The following is a 19,514-nucleotide window of genomic DNA, read 5'->3' as shown; positions in this document are numbered from 1 at the left end:
GGAAGCCCTTCAGGACAGCTGCAACTGGCAAGAGCCTTCAGTGACACCAAGGACTGACAACAGCCTCCCGGGCTGCATCAACGGGAGCAGAGCCAGTAGTTTGATGGCAGTGATTATCCAGCTCTGCTCAAAACACGTTCAACAGCATGAAGAATACTGTGTCCGCTCTGGGTGTCTGTTGCAAGGCTTGCATGTGGCAAATGGATCGAGCGCGGTGGTGGGCTGCCAGCACGTTCATGGGTCTGTAGCTGTTGGCCTGTGAGGAGGGCCATTCTGGGGGAATGCAATGTGCTGAGCCTGAAGAAGAAAAGGCAGTGCTGAGGGGACCAGTTGACAGCTCTCCAGTAACTCTGGGGAGCTCAAGGAGAAAACAAATGATGTTCTTCTCTGTGGTACATGGTTGGAGGGGAGGAGATGGCACAGGATGGAAGAAGAGAGGTTCAGACTACACACAAGGTGAAACATTTTTCACCTCCAGAAAGACAAGACTGGGCCAGATAGGTGAGCAGCTTGCCACGTGTGTCTGTGCAGTCACCATCCTTGGAGGTTTGCCATAGTGTTGGAGATAAAGACTGGGGCAAGGTGCTCTGCTCTCATGGCTGACCTGCCTTGGATCAGTGGGTTGTACCAGAGGACTGCAGAGGTCCCCTCTGACTTGAACTCTCCTTTAATCCTATCATGCCAAACCGTCTGTTGGATAGAGCTCCCCACAGCAGGCACTGACACAATGGTGGTGACACAGTGCTTCGCGGTGTACAGCAATGACAAAAGAGCATTCTGTTGCCTGAGCTCAGAGATAGGCTGCGCTGGAAATAACTCCTGCATCCTTCGTGTAGGGAAAGAAAGGGATGCAGAAAGAAGCTCTCTGATACTGGGGAATAACAGGAAACCATAATGCTAAAGGGTTTAAGCTGTTGGGTTTTCCTCAATCTTCTGGGCCAGGACTTTCCCTTATAGCTGGCACGCTGTTCTTTTCTTGTTGTCTTTTCTTTCTGTTGTCCTGCTCTTGTAAAGCCTGGTGTTGCACTTATGAAACAATCAGATGAGGACGAAAGGCATTCTGTTACCGCATCAAGAGAGCAGACAAATTCATCCCACTCTCTCCTTACTACTTGTTTTGAATATATGGTCTATGTTAGCGAAGTAGTCAGCGCGTGCATGCAAGAGTGGAGAGCATCAATGAAATATGTAGCGAGTGTGCAAAGAATCCCATGTAGGTGGAGAAGCTTAGAAGGCAGTGTTGAAGCTGCGGGCTGATTAGGAGTCCTCAGAGCAACTGCTGTCCTGCACCTTTGTGAGTTCTCCAGGAGCAACCGCTTTCTCCCCCTGGACAGCTGGGGAGGGCACATGCACAAGGGGAAGGAGCACACGGGGACTCAGACTGCCATGTGGAAGAACTTTATTGAGTGGAGAGAGCAAAATGAAGCTAGTGAGTGGAGGCCCCAGAGCAGGGAGCACGAGGGTCTGCTGAGAGAGCGCAGCATGTGGGCACGCAGATTCCTAGGCATCCATCTACCTGGCCCATTGGCAGAGAGGGGCCAGCAGAGCCTGTGTAGGCAGGCCTTGGGTTCCTTGTGCCTGAGGGCAGAAGAAGACAACAAGGACATGGGAGGCAAAGGAGAAGGTGGAAGGAGGGGAAGGCAGACAGGGGCCACGCTGTGAGAAGCCTGAGAATGGCCACCTCTGGCCTTCCTTTTGAGGGGGGAACAGGCAATACATTGACCCTCTGAAGCCAGTGGCCAGGAGGTCCATCTTCATTGTGATAGCATCTTCTAAGTTCCTGGAGGTGCTCCTCTGGCGCTGACACCAGCACGTTTAGCAGGGGAGGCACCTGTTGCCAAAGGAGCGGCCACCAAGGCCAAGGCCAGAGAGGCTGAAGCCCCCGGAGTTGATGGGCACTCCCTGAGAGCTGAGGATGCTGCCAACGGCAGCTGACGTTGAGGATCCCACGGCGGTGTTCTGCGGGAAGGAGCTGAGGATGGGACCGGGCAGGGTCACCACCACTGGAGAGGGCTCGATGATGACATTGGAGTCCTGGCACTGCCTGACACAGGGCTCATTGCAGCTGTTGGCCAGCGGGGTGGGGCCGCAGGGCCGGCATGGCACGCACGGGTTGTAGCAGGACATGTTCGATGGTGAGAGGTGCACCTGTGAGAGAGGACAGGGAGGAAGCAGAGCATGGGGGAGGCATGAGAAGATATTGTCATGAGGGATATGAGTCCCCCACATAGAGGGGTGACAGCTGGAGGACATGAAGCCCAAAACACATCCCAATGCTTTGCCCTAACGACAGGAGCCCTGCCAAGGACAGCAAGGCACAAGGAGGGTTCTGCCCTTACCACAGCCAACCAGACCCCTCATACAACTCTGACCTCTCACCAGGGCCTCTCTCCCCCTCCCAAGCAGCCCCAGCACCCAGCACAGCACAGAGGAACAGCTATCTGCTGAGATGTGCTGGAGGAAGAGGCGAAGGAGCAGGCAGCCAAAGCACGTTACCCTCACCTGGTTCTCAAAGCAGTGGAGGCAAGAGAAGTGTATGGGAGAGTGGGGAGTCTGAGTGGCTTTTATAGTGCTCCTGCACTGCCCCAGGCCCAGTGTCACCCAGTTCCTCAGCAGTAATTTTCCAGCACACTCACCTCAATGCAAAATAGCCTAGCTCATGGCATGGGTGGTGTGTGTTGTCACCCCAGTGAAGCCTTTCCATTTCCTCATTTTTGGCATGCCCATTCTCCACAAAAGTGCTGGCATTAGAGGTCTAAGGATTTTCAGAGCAGGAACATGGTATTATGGGCGGAAGTCATAGCCCGTGTGCTGGAGAGCTCCCGTGCAGAGCCATGTATTTGGCAGGGCCGCTCTTGTGCGGTTGTCTGGGTCCTATGATTCTTCTATGATTCTATGATTCTATGACCTCTGCTGCTGGCTGGCCCCAGCCCTTCCTGGTGCTCTAGGCAAACCCCAGCTGAACACCCAAGGCTCAGCGGGCATGTGCATGGGCCACATCCTTCCCTCTCCGTCCTTCCCTCCCAGCTCTCTCCATCTCTCTCTGCTCATGGTCCTGACCCCCGCCCAGCAGTGGCTGCATTGCAGCTTTGGACTCTCTTCCTCCTGATGCTCTTTGCTGTGGGGAGAGAACTGTGCAAGGAGGCAGGGTTGGCGGTAGGAAAGTCAAAGGTCACGTGGAGTTGAAGCAGGCAAGGGAGCTGCAAAGCAACACAGAAAGCTTTTCTGGTATACCAGCACCAAGAGGAAGACTAGGAAAAGGTGGGCCTAGCCCTAGATGGCTCAGTGACCTTGTGATGACTGTGGAGGCTGGTGCTAGAGCTATAGCCCATAGTGAGGTCAGCACAGAAGGGACACAGAAATCTGAGGTCCTCCAAGCCCCATTGGCCTTGTGTCTTCACTGCTAAGATTTGCCTTCAGTAGGGTGAGGCCCCTGAGAACTCTGGAAGATCTGGAGCACGGAAGACTCACCCTCACTACAGGATGATGGAGACAGGAAACACTGAAAGAAAGTGGAATGAACACAAGTCCATGGGACCTGACAGAACGCACCCACAATGCTCACGCAACTGGCCAGTGTCACTGTGAGGCCACACCCAGAAAGCTTTCATATGCCACGGTGCTGTTAGGAGGTTTCTGAGTGCTTGGGAAAAGCAAATGTCAGTCATGTCATTGAGCAGGGCAAGAAGGAGAATGTGAGGGCCTAGAAGTTGTTCAGCCTTGCCTCCAGCCCTGCCAGCGTGATACAACAAATCATTCTGGACGCCATTTGCAGGCACATGAAGGACAAGGAGGTGACTGGGAGGAGTCAGCAGCATTTAGTGAAGGGGAAATGGGGCCTGAGCGGCCTTATAGCCTTCTTCGATGAGATGACTGGCTTTGGGCACAATGAGGGGAGAGCAGTGCACGTTGCTTATCTCAACTAAACCCGAGGTTAGAGGCTTCAACATAGTTTCCCACTACAGCCTTACAGCCCTCCTGAGAGTGTTCTGGACAGAGAAGTGGGCAGTGTGTGCCCTTGAAAGCTGTCTGTGTTACTGGCCTCCAAGGGTGGGGATGAGCAGCACATGGAGGTTAGTCAAAGTGGGCGCAAATGGGTGTCAATCTGGGGGCCAGTTCCCCTTCAATCCATCCTCAGTGAAGTGGAGGAGGGGACTGGGTGCACCCTCTGCAAGTCTGCAGCTGACTCAGAACTGGGAGGAGTGACCAATAACCTCAGGGAGTTCTGCTGCCATTGAGATCTGCCTCCTGGCATCAGGCTCAGCCATGGTGAAGGGCATTGTTTGGAATGGGAACACAGGCCTCCACTTCCTGGCCATAGAGGCTGGCAGTGTGGAGGAGCTTCCCTCACTTCCTTCTGTGTGTAAGGTGAGATAGGGTTGCAGAGACATTCCTGTGCTGGCCAGGATCATCCCAGCCTAGCAGGCAATATGTGTGATCATGGCTTTAGAGCTTTGGCATACATCCCTCCCCACGCCCCTTGGTACCATACGGGGGATGTGGTGAGGAGGGTCTTGGCTGTGAAGGCATCTCAGACTACATCAAAGAATCACTGCCTTCTCACTGAGGCAGAAACAAAAGGCTTCTGTGCTCTGAAGACATGGAGGCAGGTGTGAGGCAGCTCAAAGTGTACAGGGACATCTCCAGTGGCTGTGCTGGCTGGCAGAGATGCCACCAGCTCTCAGGGGGAGCACAGCCTGCCTGCACATTCCCTTTGCCTTCCTGAGACAGGAGCTGTGCTCGACTGTGTGGCATGACACCAAGGCCAGCCCATGATGAACCACAGGCAGGCTGAGGAAGGCTCATGCTTTTGGCATGAGGCTAAGCCAAGCGTGGGTGCTGGCTGTAGCCACACACCACATGCAGGCCTGAATTGCCCTCCAGCCTGCACAGATCTAGTGCTGCCTTGTGGAAACCTCTTCTCTGCACTGGGATCAGCTCCAGGGAGCCAAATGGCCATAGGCTTCCACACAGAGCTTGTGGCTGCTGCCACAGCCTGGGGGCCTTGCAGCATGGCCAGACCCTGGAGGACAATGGGCTGGGGGGCAGTGGGCTGGTGGCCAGAGTGAACTGGGGAGAGCAAAGGCTTGAGCTCAGGCACAGGAGTTTGTGGTGCTGGGCTCCTTCCTGTAAGGGCCTCACAACATGCCCCACCAAAGGCATCTGGGCTGACACTCCCGCTCTGCACAGAATTGCCCCCAGCACTTGTGCCTGGATTCCTACATGTACTGACATGTTCCTGCCCCTGAAAGGCTCAGGTCTCTCATTCTGGCACATAAAAGGAGCCTTCATGGCTAAATGGGCAAGCCAGAAGAGATGAAATTAAGAGGCTACATTGAAGGGACAACAAACACCACCCATGTCATGAGCTAAAGCTATTTTGCATTTGAGGTGAGTATGCTGGAAAATTATTGCCCAGGAACTGGGTGACTCTGGGCCTGGGGCAGTGAAGGAACACTATAAAAGACAGCCAAACTCTCCACTCTCCCATCCACTTCTCTGGCCTCCACCTCCTTGGGAACAGGTGAGTGTGAAGCCCTTTCCTCCAACTCCTCCTGCTCCTGCTCTTGCAGCACATCTCAGCTGATAGCTGTTCCTCTGTGCTGTGCTGGGTGCTGGGGCTGCATGGGGGGGTGGGGCCTGGTGAGAGGCCGGAGTTGTCTGAGGGGTCTGTTTGGCTGTGGCAAGCGCAGGAACCTCCTTGATTCTGAGAACCCCTGACAGGGTCTTGGGGTCAACACAAAAGAGCAGGGTGTGTTTTGGTCCACATGATCATGGGCTAATGGGCCACCAGTTGCCTTGTCTTGATCGTGGCAGTGTCACAAGCTACTTCCCCTGAGTTTCCTGTCCTCTGCTTCCTCCCTGGCCTCTCTTGCAGGTGCACATCCTACGCTCAGACATGTCCTGCTACAACCCGTGCGTGCCATGTCGGCCCTGCGGCCCCACCCCGCTGGCCAACAGCTGCACTGAGCCCTGTGTCAGGCAGTGCCAGGACTCCCATGTCATCATCGAGCCCTCTCCCGTGGTGGTGACCCTGCCTGGACCCATCCTTAGCTCCTTCCCGCAGAACACCGCCGTGGGATCCTCCACGTCCGCTGCCGTTGGCAGCATCCTCAGCTCTCAGGGAGTGCCCATCAACTCCGGGGGCTTCAGCCTCTCTGGCCTTGGCCTTGGTGGCCGCTCCTTTGGCAACAGGTGCCTCCCCTGCTAAACGAGCTGGTGATGGCCCTAGAGGAGCTCCCCCACATACTGAGAAGATTTGACCGCAAAGGAGGATGGAGCTCCTGGCCACTGGATTCAGAGCGTCTGCCTGATTCTGGCTCCCTTGCAAATGAAGGCTGGGAGGTTCACCCTGAGCTTTCCCTCCTTCCACCCTCTCCTTTGCCTCTCTTGTCCTTGCTGTCTTCTGATGATGTGAGCCCCCTAAATCATTTTTGGGGCACTGCGGAACCATCTCCCTTTCTGGGTGCAGGCTCTTGGCTCCCCCAGGTTCTCTGTACCTTGGGAGCTCTACGTGGAGCAAGCTCGTTTAGCTCTGTTAACTCATTAAAGGTCTTCTGCATGCCTACTTTTTCTAGTGGTCCTTCCCTCCATGGTTGTTCTCTGAAGCTGCCTGGGGACACGGGCAATGCTCTGGAGGCACAGGGGTGGCTTGTGGACAAAGGGGGACCCTTCAACACTCCCAGAGGAAATGTGGAGTGGGAACTCTGCAGCAGCGGCCTTTTAGGCACGCTCAGTTGGAGCTGAGGTGGACATCCCTGGCTTCTCCATCCGGTTGGGTCCTCTTAGCCTCAGGGCACCCTGAGGCCAGTCCCTTTGGATTGGGAAGCTAAGCCCAAGTGAAGAGCCCTGGCTTCAGGAGGCTCTGGGAAGGCAGAATCCCCATGAGCTCTCGGGGCATTCAGTGGTTCTTGCTCTGGGGGAAGGTGTGCTGTTGGAAGGGGTTCAGATGGAACATGGCTCTGGAAAGAGATCAGAAGTGAGAATGGGAGGCAATAGGCTTACGGAAAGCCCATATCATCATGCTCCTTTCTTGATGCCCTGGCTTTGTGGAGGAAATTGTTTGGAGAGAGACAAGCTGGGGGAGACCCAGGGCAGGATGAGAGGTAGGGGTGTTCTCCAGGTGTGCATACGGTGGGCAGGAGCTCCTCAAAGCGTTGGTCTCTCCAGCAGGAAGACTGGAGAGGGGCTGACAGCTGAGGAAGGGGCAGGGCTGAGCTGGGCAGGAGACACTCTGAGCCATGACCCGCAGCTTTCAGGGTAGTGGAGATGCCACCCACACTCTGTCCCCACACAACAACACCGTGTCCCATCCGCAAGCAAGAAGGCCGGGTGCAGCTGCTCTTGGGGAAGCCCTTCAGGACAGCTGCAACTGGAAGAGCCTTCAGTGACACCAAGGACTGACAACAGCCTCCCGGGCTGCATCAACGGGAGCAGAGCCAGTAGTTTGATGGCAGTGATTATCCAGCTCTGCCCAAAACACATTCAACAGCATGAAGAATACTGTGTCCGCTTTGGGTGTCTGTTGCAAGGCTTGCATGTGGCAAATGGATCGAGCGCGGTGGTGGGCTGCCAGCACGTTCATGGGTCTGTAGCTGTTGGCCTGTGAGGAGGGCCATTCTGGGGGAATGCAATGTGCTGAGCCTGAAGAAGAAAAGGCAGTGCTGAGGGGACCAATTGACAGGCCTCCAGTAACTCTGGGGAGCTCAAGGAGAAAACAAATGACGTTCTTCTCTGTGGTACATGGTTGGAGGGGAGGAGATGGCGCAGGATGGAAGAAGAGAGGTTTAGGCTGCACACAAGGTGAAACATTTTTCACCTCCAGAAAGACAAGACTGGGCCAGACATGTGAGCGGTTTGCCAAGTGTGTCTGTGCAGTCACCATCCTTGGAGGTTTGCCATAGTGTTGGAGATAAAGACCCGGGCAAGGTGCTCTGCTCTCATGGCTGACCTGCCTTGGATCAGTGGGTTGTACCAGAGGACTGCAAAGGTCCCCTCTGATTTGAACTCTCCTTTAATCCTATCATGCCAACCCCTCTGTTGGATAGAGCTCCCCACAGCAGGCACTGACACAATGGTGGTAACACAGTGCTTCGCGGTGTACAGCAATGGCAAAAGATCACTCTGTTGCCTGAGCTCAGAGACAGGCTGCGCTGGAAATTCTCCTGCATCCTTCGTGTAGGGAAAGAAAGGGATGCAGAAAGAAGCTCTGTGATCCTGGGGAATAACAGGAAACCCTAATGCTAAAGGGTTTAAGCTGTTGGGTTTTCCTCAATCTTCTGGGCCAGGACTTTCCCTTATGCCTCGCATGCTGTTCTTTTCTTGTTGTCTTTTCTTTCTGGTGTCCTGCTCTTGTAAAGCCTGGTGTTGCACTTATGACACAATCAGATGAGGACCAAAGGCATTCTGCTACCGCATCAAGAGAGCAGGCAATTTCATCCCACTCTCTCCTTACTACTTGTTTTCAATGTATGGTCTATGTTAGCGAAGTAGTCAGCGTGTGCATGCAAGAGTGGAGAGCATCAATGAAATATGTAGCGAGTGTGCAAAGAATCCCATGTAGGTGGAGAAGCTTGGAAGGCAGGGTTGAAGCTGCGGGCTGATTAGGAGTCCTCAGAGCAACTGCTGTCCTGCACCTTTGTGAGCTCTCCAGGAGCAACCGCTTTCTCCCCCTGGACAGCTGGGGAGGGCACATGCACAAGGGGAAGGAGCACACGGGGACTCAGACTGCCATGTGGAAGAACTTTATTGAGTGGAGAGAGCAAAATGAAGCTGCTGTGAGTAGAGGCCCCAGAACAGGGAGCACAAGGGTCAGCTGAGAGAGCGCAGCATGTGGGCACGCAGATTCCTAGGCGTCCATCTACCTGGCCCATTGGCAGAGAGGGGCCAGCAGAGCCTGGGTAGGCAGGCCTTGGGTTCCTTGTGCCTGAGGGCAGAAGAAGACAGCAAGGACATGGGAGGCAAAGGAGAAGGTGGAAGGAGGGGAAGGCAGACAGGGGCCATGCTGTGAGAAGCCTGAGAATGGCCACCTCTGGCCTTCCCTTTGAGGGGGGAACAGGCAATATGTAGACCCTCAGAAGCCAGTGGCCAGGAGGTCCATCTTCATTGTGATAGCATCTTCTAAGTTCCTGGAGGTGCTCCTCTGGGGCTGACACCAGCACGTTTAGCAGGGGAGGCACCTGTTGCCAAAGGAGCGGCCACCAAGGCCAAGGCCAGAGAGGCTGAAGCCCCCGGAGTTGATGGGCACTCCCTGAGAGCTGAGGATGCTGCCAACGGCAGCAGACGTGGAGGATCCCACGGCGGTGTTCTGCGGGAAGGAGCTGAGGATGGGACCGGGCAGGGTCACCACCACTGGAGAGGGCTCGATGATGACATTGGAGTCCTGGCACTGCCTGACACAGGGCTCATTGCAGCTGTTGGCCAGCGGGGTGGGGCCACAGGGCCGGCATGGCACGCACGGGTTGTAGCAGGACATGTTCGAGGGTGAGAGGTGCACCTGTGAGAGAGGACAGGGAGGAAGCAGAGCATGGGGGAGGCATGAGAAGATATTATCATGAGGGAGATGAGTCCCCCACCTAGAGGGGCGACAGCTGGAGGACATGAAGTCCAAAACACATCCCAATGCTTTGCCATAATGACAGGAGCCCTGCCAAGGACATCAAGGCACAAGGAGGGTCCTGCCCTTACCACAGCCAACCAGACCCCTCATACAACTCTGACCTCTCACCAGGCCACAACGTTGGCCCTCTCTCCCCCTCCCAAGCAGCCCCAGCACCCAGCACAGCACAGAGGAACAGCTATCTGCTGAGATGTGCTGGAGGAAGAGGCAGAGGAGCAGGCAGCCAAAGCACGTCACCCTCACCTGGTTCTCAAAGCAGTGGAGGCGAGAGAAGTGGATGGGAGAGTGGGGAGTCTGAGTGGCTTTTATAGTGCTCCTGCACTGCCCCAGGACCAGTGTCACCCAGTTCCTCAGCAATAATTTTCCAGTACACTCACCTCAATGCAAAATAGCCTAGCTCATGGCATGGGTGGTGTGTGTTGTCACCCCAGTGAAGCCTTTCCATTTCCTCATTTTTGGCATGCCCATTCTCCACAAAAGTGCTGGCATTAGAGGTCTAAGGATTTTCAGAGCAGGAACATGGTATTATGGGCGGAAGTCATAGCCTGTGTGCTGGAGAGCTCCCGTGCAGAGCCATGTATTTGGCAGGGCCGCTCTTGTGTGATTGTCTGGGACCTATGATTCTTCTATGATTCTATGATTCTATGATTCTATGACCTCTGCTGCTGGCTGGCCCCAGGCCTTCCTGGCTCTCTAGACAAACCCCAGCTGAACACCCAAGGCTCAGCGGGCATGTGCATGGGCCACATCCTTCCCTCTCCGTCCTTCCCTCCCAGCGCTCTCCATCTCTCTCTGCTCATGGTCCCTACCCCCGCCCACCAGTGGCTGCATTACAGCCTTGGACTTTCTTCCTCCTGATGCTCTTTGCTGTCGGGAGAGAACTGTGCAAGCAGGCAGGGTTGGCAGTAGGAAAGTCAAAGGTCATGTGGAGTTGAAGCAGGCCAGGGAGCTGCAAAGCAACACAGAAAGCTTTTCTGGTATACCAAGAGGAAGACTAGGAAAAGGTGGGCCTAGCCCTAGATGGCTCAGTGACCTTGTGATGACTGTGGAGGCTGGTGCTAGAGCTATAGCCCATAGTGAGGTCATTGAACAGGGCAAGAAGGAGAATGTGAGGGCCTAGAAGTCGTTCAGCCTTGCCTCCAGCCCTGCCAACGTGATAGAACAAATCATCCTGGATGCCATTTGCAGGCACATAAACGACAAGGAGGAGACTGGAAGGAATCAGCAGCATTTAGTGAAGGGGAAATGGGGCCTGAGCGACCTTATAGCCTTCTTCAATGAGATGACTGGCTTTGGGCACAATGAGGGGAGAGCAGCGCACGTTGCTTATCTCAACTAAACCCGAGGTTAGAAGCTTCAATATAGTTTCCCACTACAGCCTTACAGCCCTCCTGAGAGTGTTCTGGACAGGGAAGTGGGCAGTGTGTGCCCTTGAAAGCTGTCTGTGTTACTGGCCTCCAAGGGTGGGGATGAGCAGCACATGGAGGTTAGTCAAAGTGGGCGCAAATGGGTGTCAATCTGGGGGCCAATGCCCCTTCAATCCATCCTCAGTGAAGTGGAGGAGGGGACTGGGTGCACCCTCTGCAAGTCTGCAGCTGACTCAGAACTGGGAGGAGTGACCAATAACCTCAGGAAGTTCTGCTGCCATTGAGATCTGCCTCCTGGCATCAGGCTCAGCCATGGTGAAGGGCATTGATGGAGTGGCAACACAGGCCTCCACTTCCTGGCCATAGAGGCTGGCAGTGTGGAGGAGCTTCCCTCACTTCCTTCTGTGTGTAAGGTGAGATAGGATTGCAGAGACATTCCTGTGCTGGCCAGGATCATCCCAGCCTAGCAGGCAGCATGTGTGATCATGGCTTTAGAGCTTTGGCATACATCCCTCCCCACGCCCCTTGGCACCATACGGGGGATGTGGTGAGGAGGGTCTTGGCTGTGAAGGCATCTCAGACTACATCAAAGAATCACTGCCTTCTCACTGAGGCAGAAACAAAAGGCTTCTGTGCTCTGAAGACATGGAGGCAGGTGTGAGGCAGCTCAAAGTGTACAGGGACATCTCCAGTGGCTGTGCTGGCTGGCAGAGATGCCACCAGCTCTCAGGGGGAGCACAGCCTGCCTGCACATTCCCTTTGCCTTCCTGAGACAGGAGCTGTGCTCGGCCGTGTGGCATGACACCAGGGCCAGCCCATGATGAACCACAGGCAGGCTGAGGAAGGCTCACGCTTTTGGCATGAGGCTAAGCCAAGCGTGGGTGCTGGCTGCAGCCACACACCACATGCAGGTCTGAATTGCCCTCCAGCCTGCACAGATCCAGTGCTGCCCTGTGGAAACCTCTTCTCTGCACTGGGATCAGCTCCAGGGAGTCCAATGGCCATAGGCTTCCACACAGAGCTTGTGGCTGCTGCCACAGCCTGGGAGCATTGCAGCATGGCCAGACCCTGGTGGACAAAGGGCTGGGGGCCAGTGGGCTGGTGGCCAGAGTGAACTGGGGAGAGAATCATAGAATCATAGAATCTTAAAATGCTTAGGGTTGGAAGGGACCTCTAGAGATCATCTAGTCCAAACCCCCATGCATACGCAGGGACACCTAGAGCACGTGGCACAGGACTGCATCCAAGCGGGTTTTGAAGATCTCCAGAGAAGGAGACTGCACAACCTCTCTGGGCAGCCTGTTCCAGTGCTCTGTCACTCTCACTGTTAAGAAATTTTTCCTTAAGTTCCTATGGAATTTTTGGTGTTTCAGTTTCCGGCCATTTCCTCTAGTCCTATCAGTGGCCACCACTGAAAAGAGACCATCACCGTCCTCTGCACTCCCTCCCTTGAGGTATTTATATACACTGATTAGATCCCCTCTCAGCCTTCTCTTCTCCAGGCTGAACAGGCCCAGCTCCCTCAGCCTCTCCTCATAGGGCAGATGTTCCAGGCCCCTGATCATCCTTGTGGCCCTGCGCTGGACTCTCTCCAGAAGCTCTACATCCCTCTTGTACTGTGGAGCCCAGAACTGGACACAATACTCCAGATGCGGCCTCACCAGGGCTGAGTAAAGGGGCAGGATCACCTCCCTCGACCTGCTGGAGACGCTCTTCTTAATGCAGCCCAGGATTCCATTGGCCTTCTTGGCCATAAGGGCACACTGCTGCCTCATGGTGAACTTATCATCCACCATGACACCCAGGTCTTTCTCTGCAGAGCTGCTCTCCACAAGGTCGGTCCCCAGCCTGTACTGGTGTCTGGGGTTATTCCTCCCCAGGTGCAGGACCTTGCACTTGGCCTTGTTGAAATGCATGAGGTTTTTCACCGCCCAGTTGTCCAGTCTGTCCAGGTCCCTCTGGATGGCAGCGCAGCCCTCTGGGGTATCGGCTACTCTCAGTTTTGTGTCATCAGCAAACTTGCTGAGGGAGCACTCCGTGCCTTCAGAGGAAAGGCTAGAGCTCAGGCACGGGAGTTTGTGGTGCTGGGCTCCTTCCTGTAAGGGCCTCACAACATGCCCCACCAAAGGCATCTGGGCTGACATGTCCCCTCTGCACAGAATTGCCCCCAGCACTTGTGCCTGGAATCCTACATGTACTGACATGTTCCTGCCGCAGGAAGGCTTAGGTCTCTCATTCTGGCACATAAAAGGAGCCTTCATGCCTAAATGGGCAAGCCAGAAGAGATGAAATTAAGAGGCTACGTTGAAGGGACAACAAACACCACCCATGTCATGAGCTAAAGCTATTTTGCATTTGAGGTGAGTATGCTGGAAAATTATTGCCCAGGAACTGGGTGACTCTGGGCCTGGGGCAGTGAAGGAGCACTATAAAAGACAGCCAAACTCTCCACTCTCCCATCCACTTCTCTTGCCTCCACCTCCTTGGGAACAGGTGAGTGTGAAGCCCTTTCCTTCAACTCCTCCTGCTCCTGCTCTTGCAGCACATCTCAGCTGACAGCTGTTCCTCTGTGCTGTGCTGGGTGCTCGGGCTGCACGGGAGGGGGAGAAAGAGGAGAAGTGGGGCCTGGTGAGAGGCCGGAGTTGTCTGAGGGGTCTGTTTGGCTGTGGCAAGTGCAGGACCCTCCTTGATTCCGATAACCCTGACAGGGTCTTTGGGGTCAACACAAAAGAGCAGGGTGTGTTTTGGTCAACATGATCAGGGGCTAATTGGTCACCAGTTGCCTTGTCTTGATCGTGGCAGTGTCACAAGCTGCTTCCCCTGAGTTTCCTGTCCTCTGCTTCCTCCCTGACCTCTCTTGCAGGTGCACCTTCTGCTCTAAGACATGTCCTGCTACAACCCGTGCGTGCCATGCCGGCCCTGCGGACCCACCCCGCTGGCCAACAGCTGCAATGAGCCCTGTTTCAGGCAGTGCCAGGACTCCAATGTCGTCATCGAGCCCTCTCCTGTGGTGGTGACCCTGCCTGGACCCATCCTTAGCTCCTTCCCGCAGAACACCGCCGTGGGATCCTCCACGTCCGCTGCCGTTGGCAGCATCCTCAGCTCTCAGGGAGTGCCCATCAACTCCGGGGGCTTCAGCCTCTCTGGCCTTGGCCTTGGTGGCCGCTCCTGTGGCATCAGATGCCCACCCTGCTAAACGAGCTGGTAATGGCCCTAGAGGAGCTCCCCCACATACTGAGAAGATTTGACCGCAAAGGAGGATGGAGCTCCTGGCCACTGGATTCAGAGTGTCTGCTTGATTCTGGCTCCCTTGCAAATGAAGGCTGGGAGGTTCACCCTGAGCTTTCCCTCCTTCCACCCTCTCCTTTGCCTCTCTTGTCCTTGCTGTCTTCTGATGATGTGAGCCCCCTAAATCATTTTTGGGGCACTGTGGACCCATCTCCCTTTCTGGGTGCAGGCTCTTGGCTGCCCCAGGTTCTCCGTACCTTGGGAGCTCTACCTTGAGCAAGCTTGTTTAGCTCTGTTAACTCATTAAAGGTCTTCTGCATGCCTACTTTTTCTAGTGGTCCTTCCCTCCATGGTTGTTCTCTGAAGCTGCCTCCGGACACAGGCAATGCTCTGGAGGCACAGGGGTGGCTTGTGGACAAAGGGGGACCCTTCAACACTCCCAGAGGAAATGTGGGGTGGGAACTCTGCAGCAGCGGCCTTTTAGGCACTCTCTGTTGGAGCTGAGGTGGACATCCCTGGCTCCTCCATCCGGTTGGGCCCTCCTAGCCTCAGGGCACCCTGAGGCCAATCCCTTTGGATTGGGAAGCTAAGCCCAAGTGAAGAGCCCTGGCTTCAGGAGGCTCTGGGAAGGCAGAATCCCCATGAGCTCTCGGGGCATTCAGTGGTTCTTGCTCTGGGGGAAGGGGTGCTGTTGGAAGGGGTTCAGATTGAACATGGCTCCAGAAAGAGATCAGAAATGAGAATGGGAGGCAATAGGCTTACGGAAAGCCCACGTCATTGTGCTCCTTCCTTGATGCCCTGGCTTTGTGGAGGAAATTGTCTGGAGAGAGACAAGCTGGGGGAGACCCAGGGCAGGATGAGAGGTAGGGGTGTTCTCCAGGTGTGCAAAGGGTGGGCAGGAGCTCCTCAAAGCGTTGGTCTCTTCAGCAGGAAGACTGGAGAGGGGCTGACAGCTGAGGAAGGGGCAGGGCTGAGCTGGGCAGGAGACACTCTGAGCCATGACCCGCAGCTTTCAGGGTAGTGGAGATGCCACCCACACTCTGTCCCCACACAACAACACCATGTCGCAGCCCTAAGCAAGAATGCTGGAGTGCAGCTGCTCTTGGGGAAGCCCTTCAGGACAGCTGCAACTGGCAAGAGCCTTCAGTGACACCAAGGACTGATAACAACCTCCCGGGCTGCATCAACGGGAGTAGAGCCAGTAGTTTGATGGCAGTGATTATCCAGCTCTGCTCAAAACATATTCAACAGCATGAAGAATACTGTGTCCGCTCTGGGTGTCTGTTGCAAGGCTTGCATGTGGCAAATGGATCGAGCGCGGTGGTGGGCTGCCAGCAAGTTCATGGGTCTGTAGCTGTTGGCCTGTGAGGAGGACCATTCTGGGGAATGCAATGTGCTGAGCCTGGAGAAGAAAAGGCAATGCTGAGGGGACCAGTTGACAGCTCTCCAGTAACTCTGGGGAGCTCAAGGAGAAAACAAATGACGTTCTTCTCTGTGGTACATGGTTGGAGGGGAGGAGATGGTGCAGAATGGAAGAAGAGAGGTTCAGACTGCACACAAGGTGAAACATTTTTCACCTCCAGAAAGACAAGACTGGGCCAGACAGGTGAGCAGGTCGCCAAGTGTGTCTGTGCAGTCACCATCCTTGGAGGTTTGCCATAGTGTTGGAGATAAAGACCCGGGCAAGGTGCTCTGCTCTCATGGCTGACCTGCCTTGGATCAGTGGGTTGTACCAGAGGACTGCAGAGGTCCCCTCTGACTTGAACTCTCCTTTAATCCTATCATGCCAACCCCTCTGTTGGATAGAGCTCCCCACAGCAGGCACTGACACAATGGTGGTAACACAGCGCTTCGCGGTGTACAGCAATGGCAAAAGATCACTCTGTTGCCTGAGCTCAGAGACAGGCTGCGCTGGAAATAACTCCTGCATCCTTCATGTAGGGAAAGAAAGGGATGCAGAAAGAAGCTCTGTGATCCTGGGGAATAACAGGAAACCCTAATGCTAAAGGGTTTAAGCTGTTGGGTTTTCCTCAATCTTCTGGTCCACGACTTTCCCTTATGCCTCGCATGCTGTTCTTTTCTTGTTGTCTTTTCTTTCTGGTGTCCTGCTCTTGTAAAGCCTGGTGTTGCACTTATGACACAATCAGATGAGGACCAAAGGCATTCTGCTACTGCATCAAGAGAGCAGGCAATTTCATCCCACTCTCTCCTTACTACTTGTTTTCAATGTATGGTCTATGTTAGCGAAGTAGTCAGCGCGTGCATGCAAGAGTGGAGAGCATCAATGAAATATGTAGCGAGTGTGCAAAGAATCCCATGTAGGTGGAGAAGCTTGGAAGGCAGGGTTGAAGCTGCGGGCTGATTAGGAGTCCTCAGAGCAACTGCTGTCCTGCACCTTTGTGAGTTCTCCAGGAGCAACCGCTTTCTCCCCCTGGACAGCTGGGGAGGGCACATGCACAAGGGGAAGGAGCACACGGGGACTCAGACTGCCATGTGGAAGAACTTTATTGAGTGGAGAGAGCAAAATGAAGCTGCTGTGAGTGGAGGCCCCAGAACAAGGAGCACGAGGGTCTGCTGAGAGAGCGCAGCATGTGGGCACGCAGATTCCTAGGCATCCATCTACCTGGCCCATTGGCAGAGAGGGGCCAGCAGAGCCTGCGTAGGCAGGCCTTGGGTTCCTTGTGCCTGAGGGCAGAAGAAGACAGCAAGGACATGGGAGGCAAAGGAGAAGGTGGAAGGAGGGGAAGGCAGACAGGGGCCACGCTGTGAGAAGCCTGAGAATGGCCACCTCTGGCCTTCCTTTTGAGGGGGGAACAGGCAATACGTAGATCCTCAGAAGCCAGTGGCCAGGAGGTCCATCTTCATTGTGATAGCATCTTCTAAGTTCCTGGAGGTGCTCCTCTGGGGCTGACACCAGCACGTTTAGCAGGGGAGGCACCTGTTGCCAAAGGAGCGGCCACCAAGGCCAAGGCCAGAGAGGCTGAAGCCCCCGGAGTTGATGGGCACTCCCTGAGAGCTGAGGATGCTGCCAACGGCAGCGGACGTGGAGGATCCCACGGCGGTGTTCTGCGGGAAGGAGCTGAGGATGGGACCGGGCAGGGTCACCACCACTGGAGAGGGCTCGATGATGACATTGGAGTCCTGGCACTGCCTGACACAGGGCTCATTGCAGCTGTTGGCCAGCGGGGTGGGGCCGCAGGGCCGGCATGGCACGCACGGGTTGTAGCAGGACATGTTCGAGGGTGAGAGGTGCACCTGTGAGAGAGGACAGGGAGGAAGCAGAGCATGGGAGAGGCTGAGAAGATATTGTCACGAGGGAGATGAGTCCCCCACCTAGAGGGGTGACAGCTGGAGGACGTGAAGTCCAAAACACATCCCAATGCTTTGCCCTAACGACAGGAGCCCTGCCAAGGACAGCAAGGCACAAGGAGGGTCCTGCCCTTACCACAGCCAACCAGACCCCTCATACAACTCTGACCTCTCACCAGGCAACAACGTTGGCCCTCTCTCCCCCTCCCAAGCAGCCCCAGCACCCAGCACAGCACAGAGGAACAGCTATCTGCTGAGATATGCTGGAGGAAGAGGTGGAGGAGCAGGCAGCCAAAGCACGTCACCCTCACCTGGTTCTCAAAGCAGTGGAGGCGAGAGAAGTGTATGGGAGAGTGGGGAGTCTGAGCGGCTTTTATAGTGCTCCTGCACTGCCCCAGGCCCAGTGTCACCCAGTTCCTCAGCAGTAATTTTCCAGCACACTCACCTCAATGCAAAATAGCCTAGCTCATGGCATGGGTGGTGTGTGTTGTCACCCCAGTGGAGCCTTTCCATTTCCTCATTTTTGGCATGCCCATTCTCCACAAAAGTGCTGGCATTAGAGGTCCAAGGATTTTCAGAGCAGGAACATGGTATTATGGGTGGAAGTCATAGCCTGTGTGCTGCAGAGCTCCAGTGCAGAGCCATGTATTTGGCAGGGCCGCTCTTGTGCGGTTGTCTGGGTCCTATGATTCTTCTATGATTCTATGATTCTATGACCTCTGCTGCTGGCTGGCCCCAGCCCTTCCTGGTGCTCTCGACAAACCCCAGCTGAACACCCAAGGCTCAGCGGGCATGTGCATGGGCCGCATCCTTCCCTCTCCGTCCTTCCCTCCCAGCTCTCTCCATCTCTCTCTGCTCATGGTCCCTACCCCCGCCCAGCAGTGGCTGCATTGCAGCCTTGGACTCTCTTCCTCCTGATGCTCTTTGCTGTGGGGAGAGAACTGTGCAAGGAGGCAGGGTTGGCGGTAGGAAAGTCAAAGGTCATGTGGAGTTGAAGCAGGCCAGGGAGCTGCAAAGCAACACAGAAAGCTTTTCTGGTATACCAGCACCAAGAGGAAGAGTAGGAAAAGGTGGGCCTAGCCCTAGATGGCTCAGTGACCTTGTGATGACTGTGGAGGCTGGTGCTAGAGCTATAGCCCATAGTGAGGTCATTGAACAGGGCAAGAAGGAGAATGTGAGGGCCTAGAAGTCGTTCAGCCTTGCCTCCAGCCCTGCCAACGTGATAGAACAAATCATCCTGGACGCCATTTGCAGGCACATGAAGGACAAGGAGGTGACTGGGAGGAGTCAGCAGCATTTAGTAAAGGGGAAATGGAGCCTGAGCGGCCTTATAGCCTTCTTCGATGAGATGACTGGCTTTGGGCACAATGAGGGGAGAGCAGTGCACGATGCTTATCTCAACTAAACCCGAGGTTAGAGGCTTCAACATGGTTTCCCACTACAGCCTTACAGCCCTCCTGAGACTGTTCTGGACAGGGAAGTGGGCAGTGTGTGCCCTTGAAAGCTGTCTGTGTTACTGGCCTCCAAGGGTGGGGATGAGCAGCACATGGAGGTTAGTCAATGTGGGCGTAAATGGGTGCCAATCTGGGGGCCAATGCCCCTTCAATCCATCCTCAGTGACGTGGAGGAGGGGATTGGGTGCACCCTCTGCAAGTCTGCAGCTGACTCAGAACTGGGAGGAGTGACCAATAACCTCAGGGAGTTCTGCTGCCATTGAGATCTGCCTCCTGGCATCAGGCTCAGCCATGGTAAAGGGCATTGTTTGGAATGGGAACACAGGCCTCCACTTCCTGGCCATAGAGGCTGGCAGTGTGGAGGAGCTTCCGTCACTTCCTTCTGTGTGTAAGGTGAGATAGGGATGCAGAGACATTCCTGTGCTGGCCAGGATCATCCCAGCCTAGCAGGCAGCATGTGTGATCATGGCTTTAGAGCTTTGGCATACATCCCTCCCCACGCCCCTTGGCACCATACGGGGGATGTGGTGAGGAGGG

The 19,514-nt window shown here is 55.1% G+C and overlaps 5 protein-coding genes across 6 annotated transcripts; 2 read left to right on the top strand and 3 right to left on the bottom strand.

Moving 5' to 3' along the window:
* Positions 1 to 1,815: 1,815 nt before the first annotated feature.
* LOC148591669 (feather beta keratin-like) lies at positions 1,816 to 2,127 on the bottom strand. The gene has a single exon (XM_088537248.1). The coding sequence runs from the start codon at positions 2,125 to 2,127 to the stop codon at positions 1,816 to 1,818; it is 312 nt and encodes a 103-aa protein (XP_088393374.1).
* A 3,772-nt stretch (positions 2,128 to 5,899) lies between these two features.
* Positions 5,900 to 6,211, top strand: LOC148591668 (feather beta keratin-like). The gene has a single exon (XM_088537152.1). It carries the CDS (start codon positions 5,900 to 5,902, stop codon positions 6,209 to 6,211), a length of 312 nt encoding a protein of 103 aa, XP_088393278.1.
* A 2,952-nt stretch (positions 6,212 to 9,163) lies between these two features.
* Positions 9,164 to 9,475, bottom strand: LOC148591667 (feather beta keratin-like). Its single transcript, XM_088537242.1, has one exon. The coding sequence runs from the start codon at positions 9,473 to 9,475 to the stop codon at positions 9,164 to 9,166; it is 312 nt and encodes a 103-aa protein (XP_088393368.1).
* Positions 9,476 to 13,387: 3,912 nt separating this feature from the next.
* LOC148591666 (feather beta keratin-like) lies at positions 13,388 to 14,182 on the top strand. 2 transcript variants are annotated; one of them, XM_088537261.1, is made up of 3 exons: positions 13,408 to 13,479; position 13,695; positions 13,869 to 14,182. In XM_088537261.1, the coding sequence occupies exon 3, from the start codon at positions 13,871 to 13,873 to the stop codon at positions 14,180 to 14,182; it is 312 nt and encodes a 103-aa protein (XP_088393387.1). In that variant the 5' UTR covers positions 13,408 to 13,479; position 13,695; positions 13,869 to 13,870. The 2 variants fall into 2 exon arrangements, with proteins under 2 accessions (XP_088393386.1, XP_088393387.1); XM_088537260.1 differs by lacking the exon at position 13,695 and having other exon boundaries at positions 13,388 to 13,483; positions 13,850 to 14,182.
* A 2,954-nt stretch (positions 14,183 to 17,136) lies between these two features.
* Positions 17,137 to 17,448, bottom strand: LOC148591665 (feather beta keratin-like). The gene has a single exon (XM_088537238.1). The coding sequence runs from the start codon at positions 17,446 to 17,448 to the stop codon at positions 17,137 to 17,139; it is 312 nt and encodes a 103-aa protein (XP_088393364.1).
* Positions 17,449 to 19,514: the final 2,066 nt, after the last annotated feature.

This window comes from Tinamus guttatus, unplaced genomic scaffold (genome assembly GCF_059628265.1).
Source record: "Tinamus guttatus ecotype Peru unplaced genomic scaffold, ASM5962826v1 Tinamus_guttatus_pri_ptg000732l, whole genome shotgun sequence".
Lineage (NCBI taxonomy): Eukaryota > Metazoa > Chordata > Aves > Tinamiformes > Tinamidae > Tinamus > Tinamus guttatus.
This window is presented reverse-complemented; position numbering and strand designations above follow the sequence as displayed.

Coding starts and splice junctions, on each gene's coding strand:
- LOC148591668 (XM_088537152.1), top strand. CDS start 5,900: ATGTCCTGCTACAACCCGTGCGTGCCATGTCGGCCCTGCGGCCCCACC.
- LOC148591667 (XM_088537242.1), bottom strand. CDS start 9,475: ATGTCCTGCTACAACCCGTGCGTGCCATGCCGGCCCTGTGGCCCCACC.
- LOC148591665 (XM_088537238.1), bottom strand. CDS start 17,448: ATGTCCTGCTACAACCCGTGCGTGCCATGCCGGCCCTGCGGCCCCACC.
- LOC148591666 (XM_088537260.1), top strand. CDS start 13,871: ATGTCCTGCTACAACCCGTGCGTGCCATGCCGGCCCTGCGGACCCACC.
- LOC148591669 (XM_088537248.1), bottom strand. CDS start 2,127: ATGTCCTGCTACAACCCGTGCGTGCCATGCCGGCCCTGCGGCCCCACC.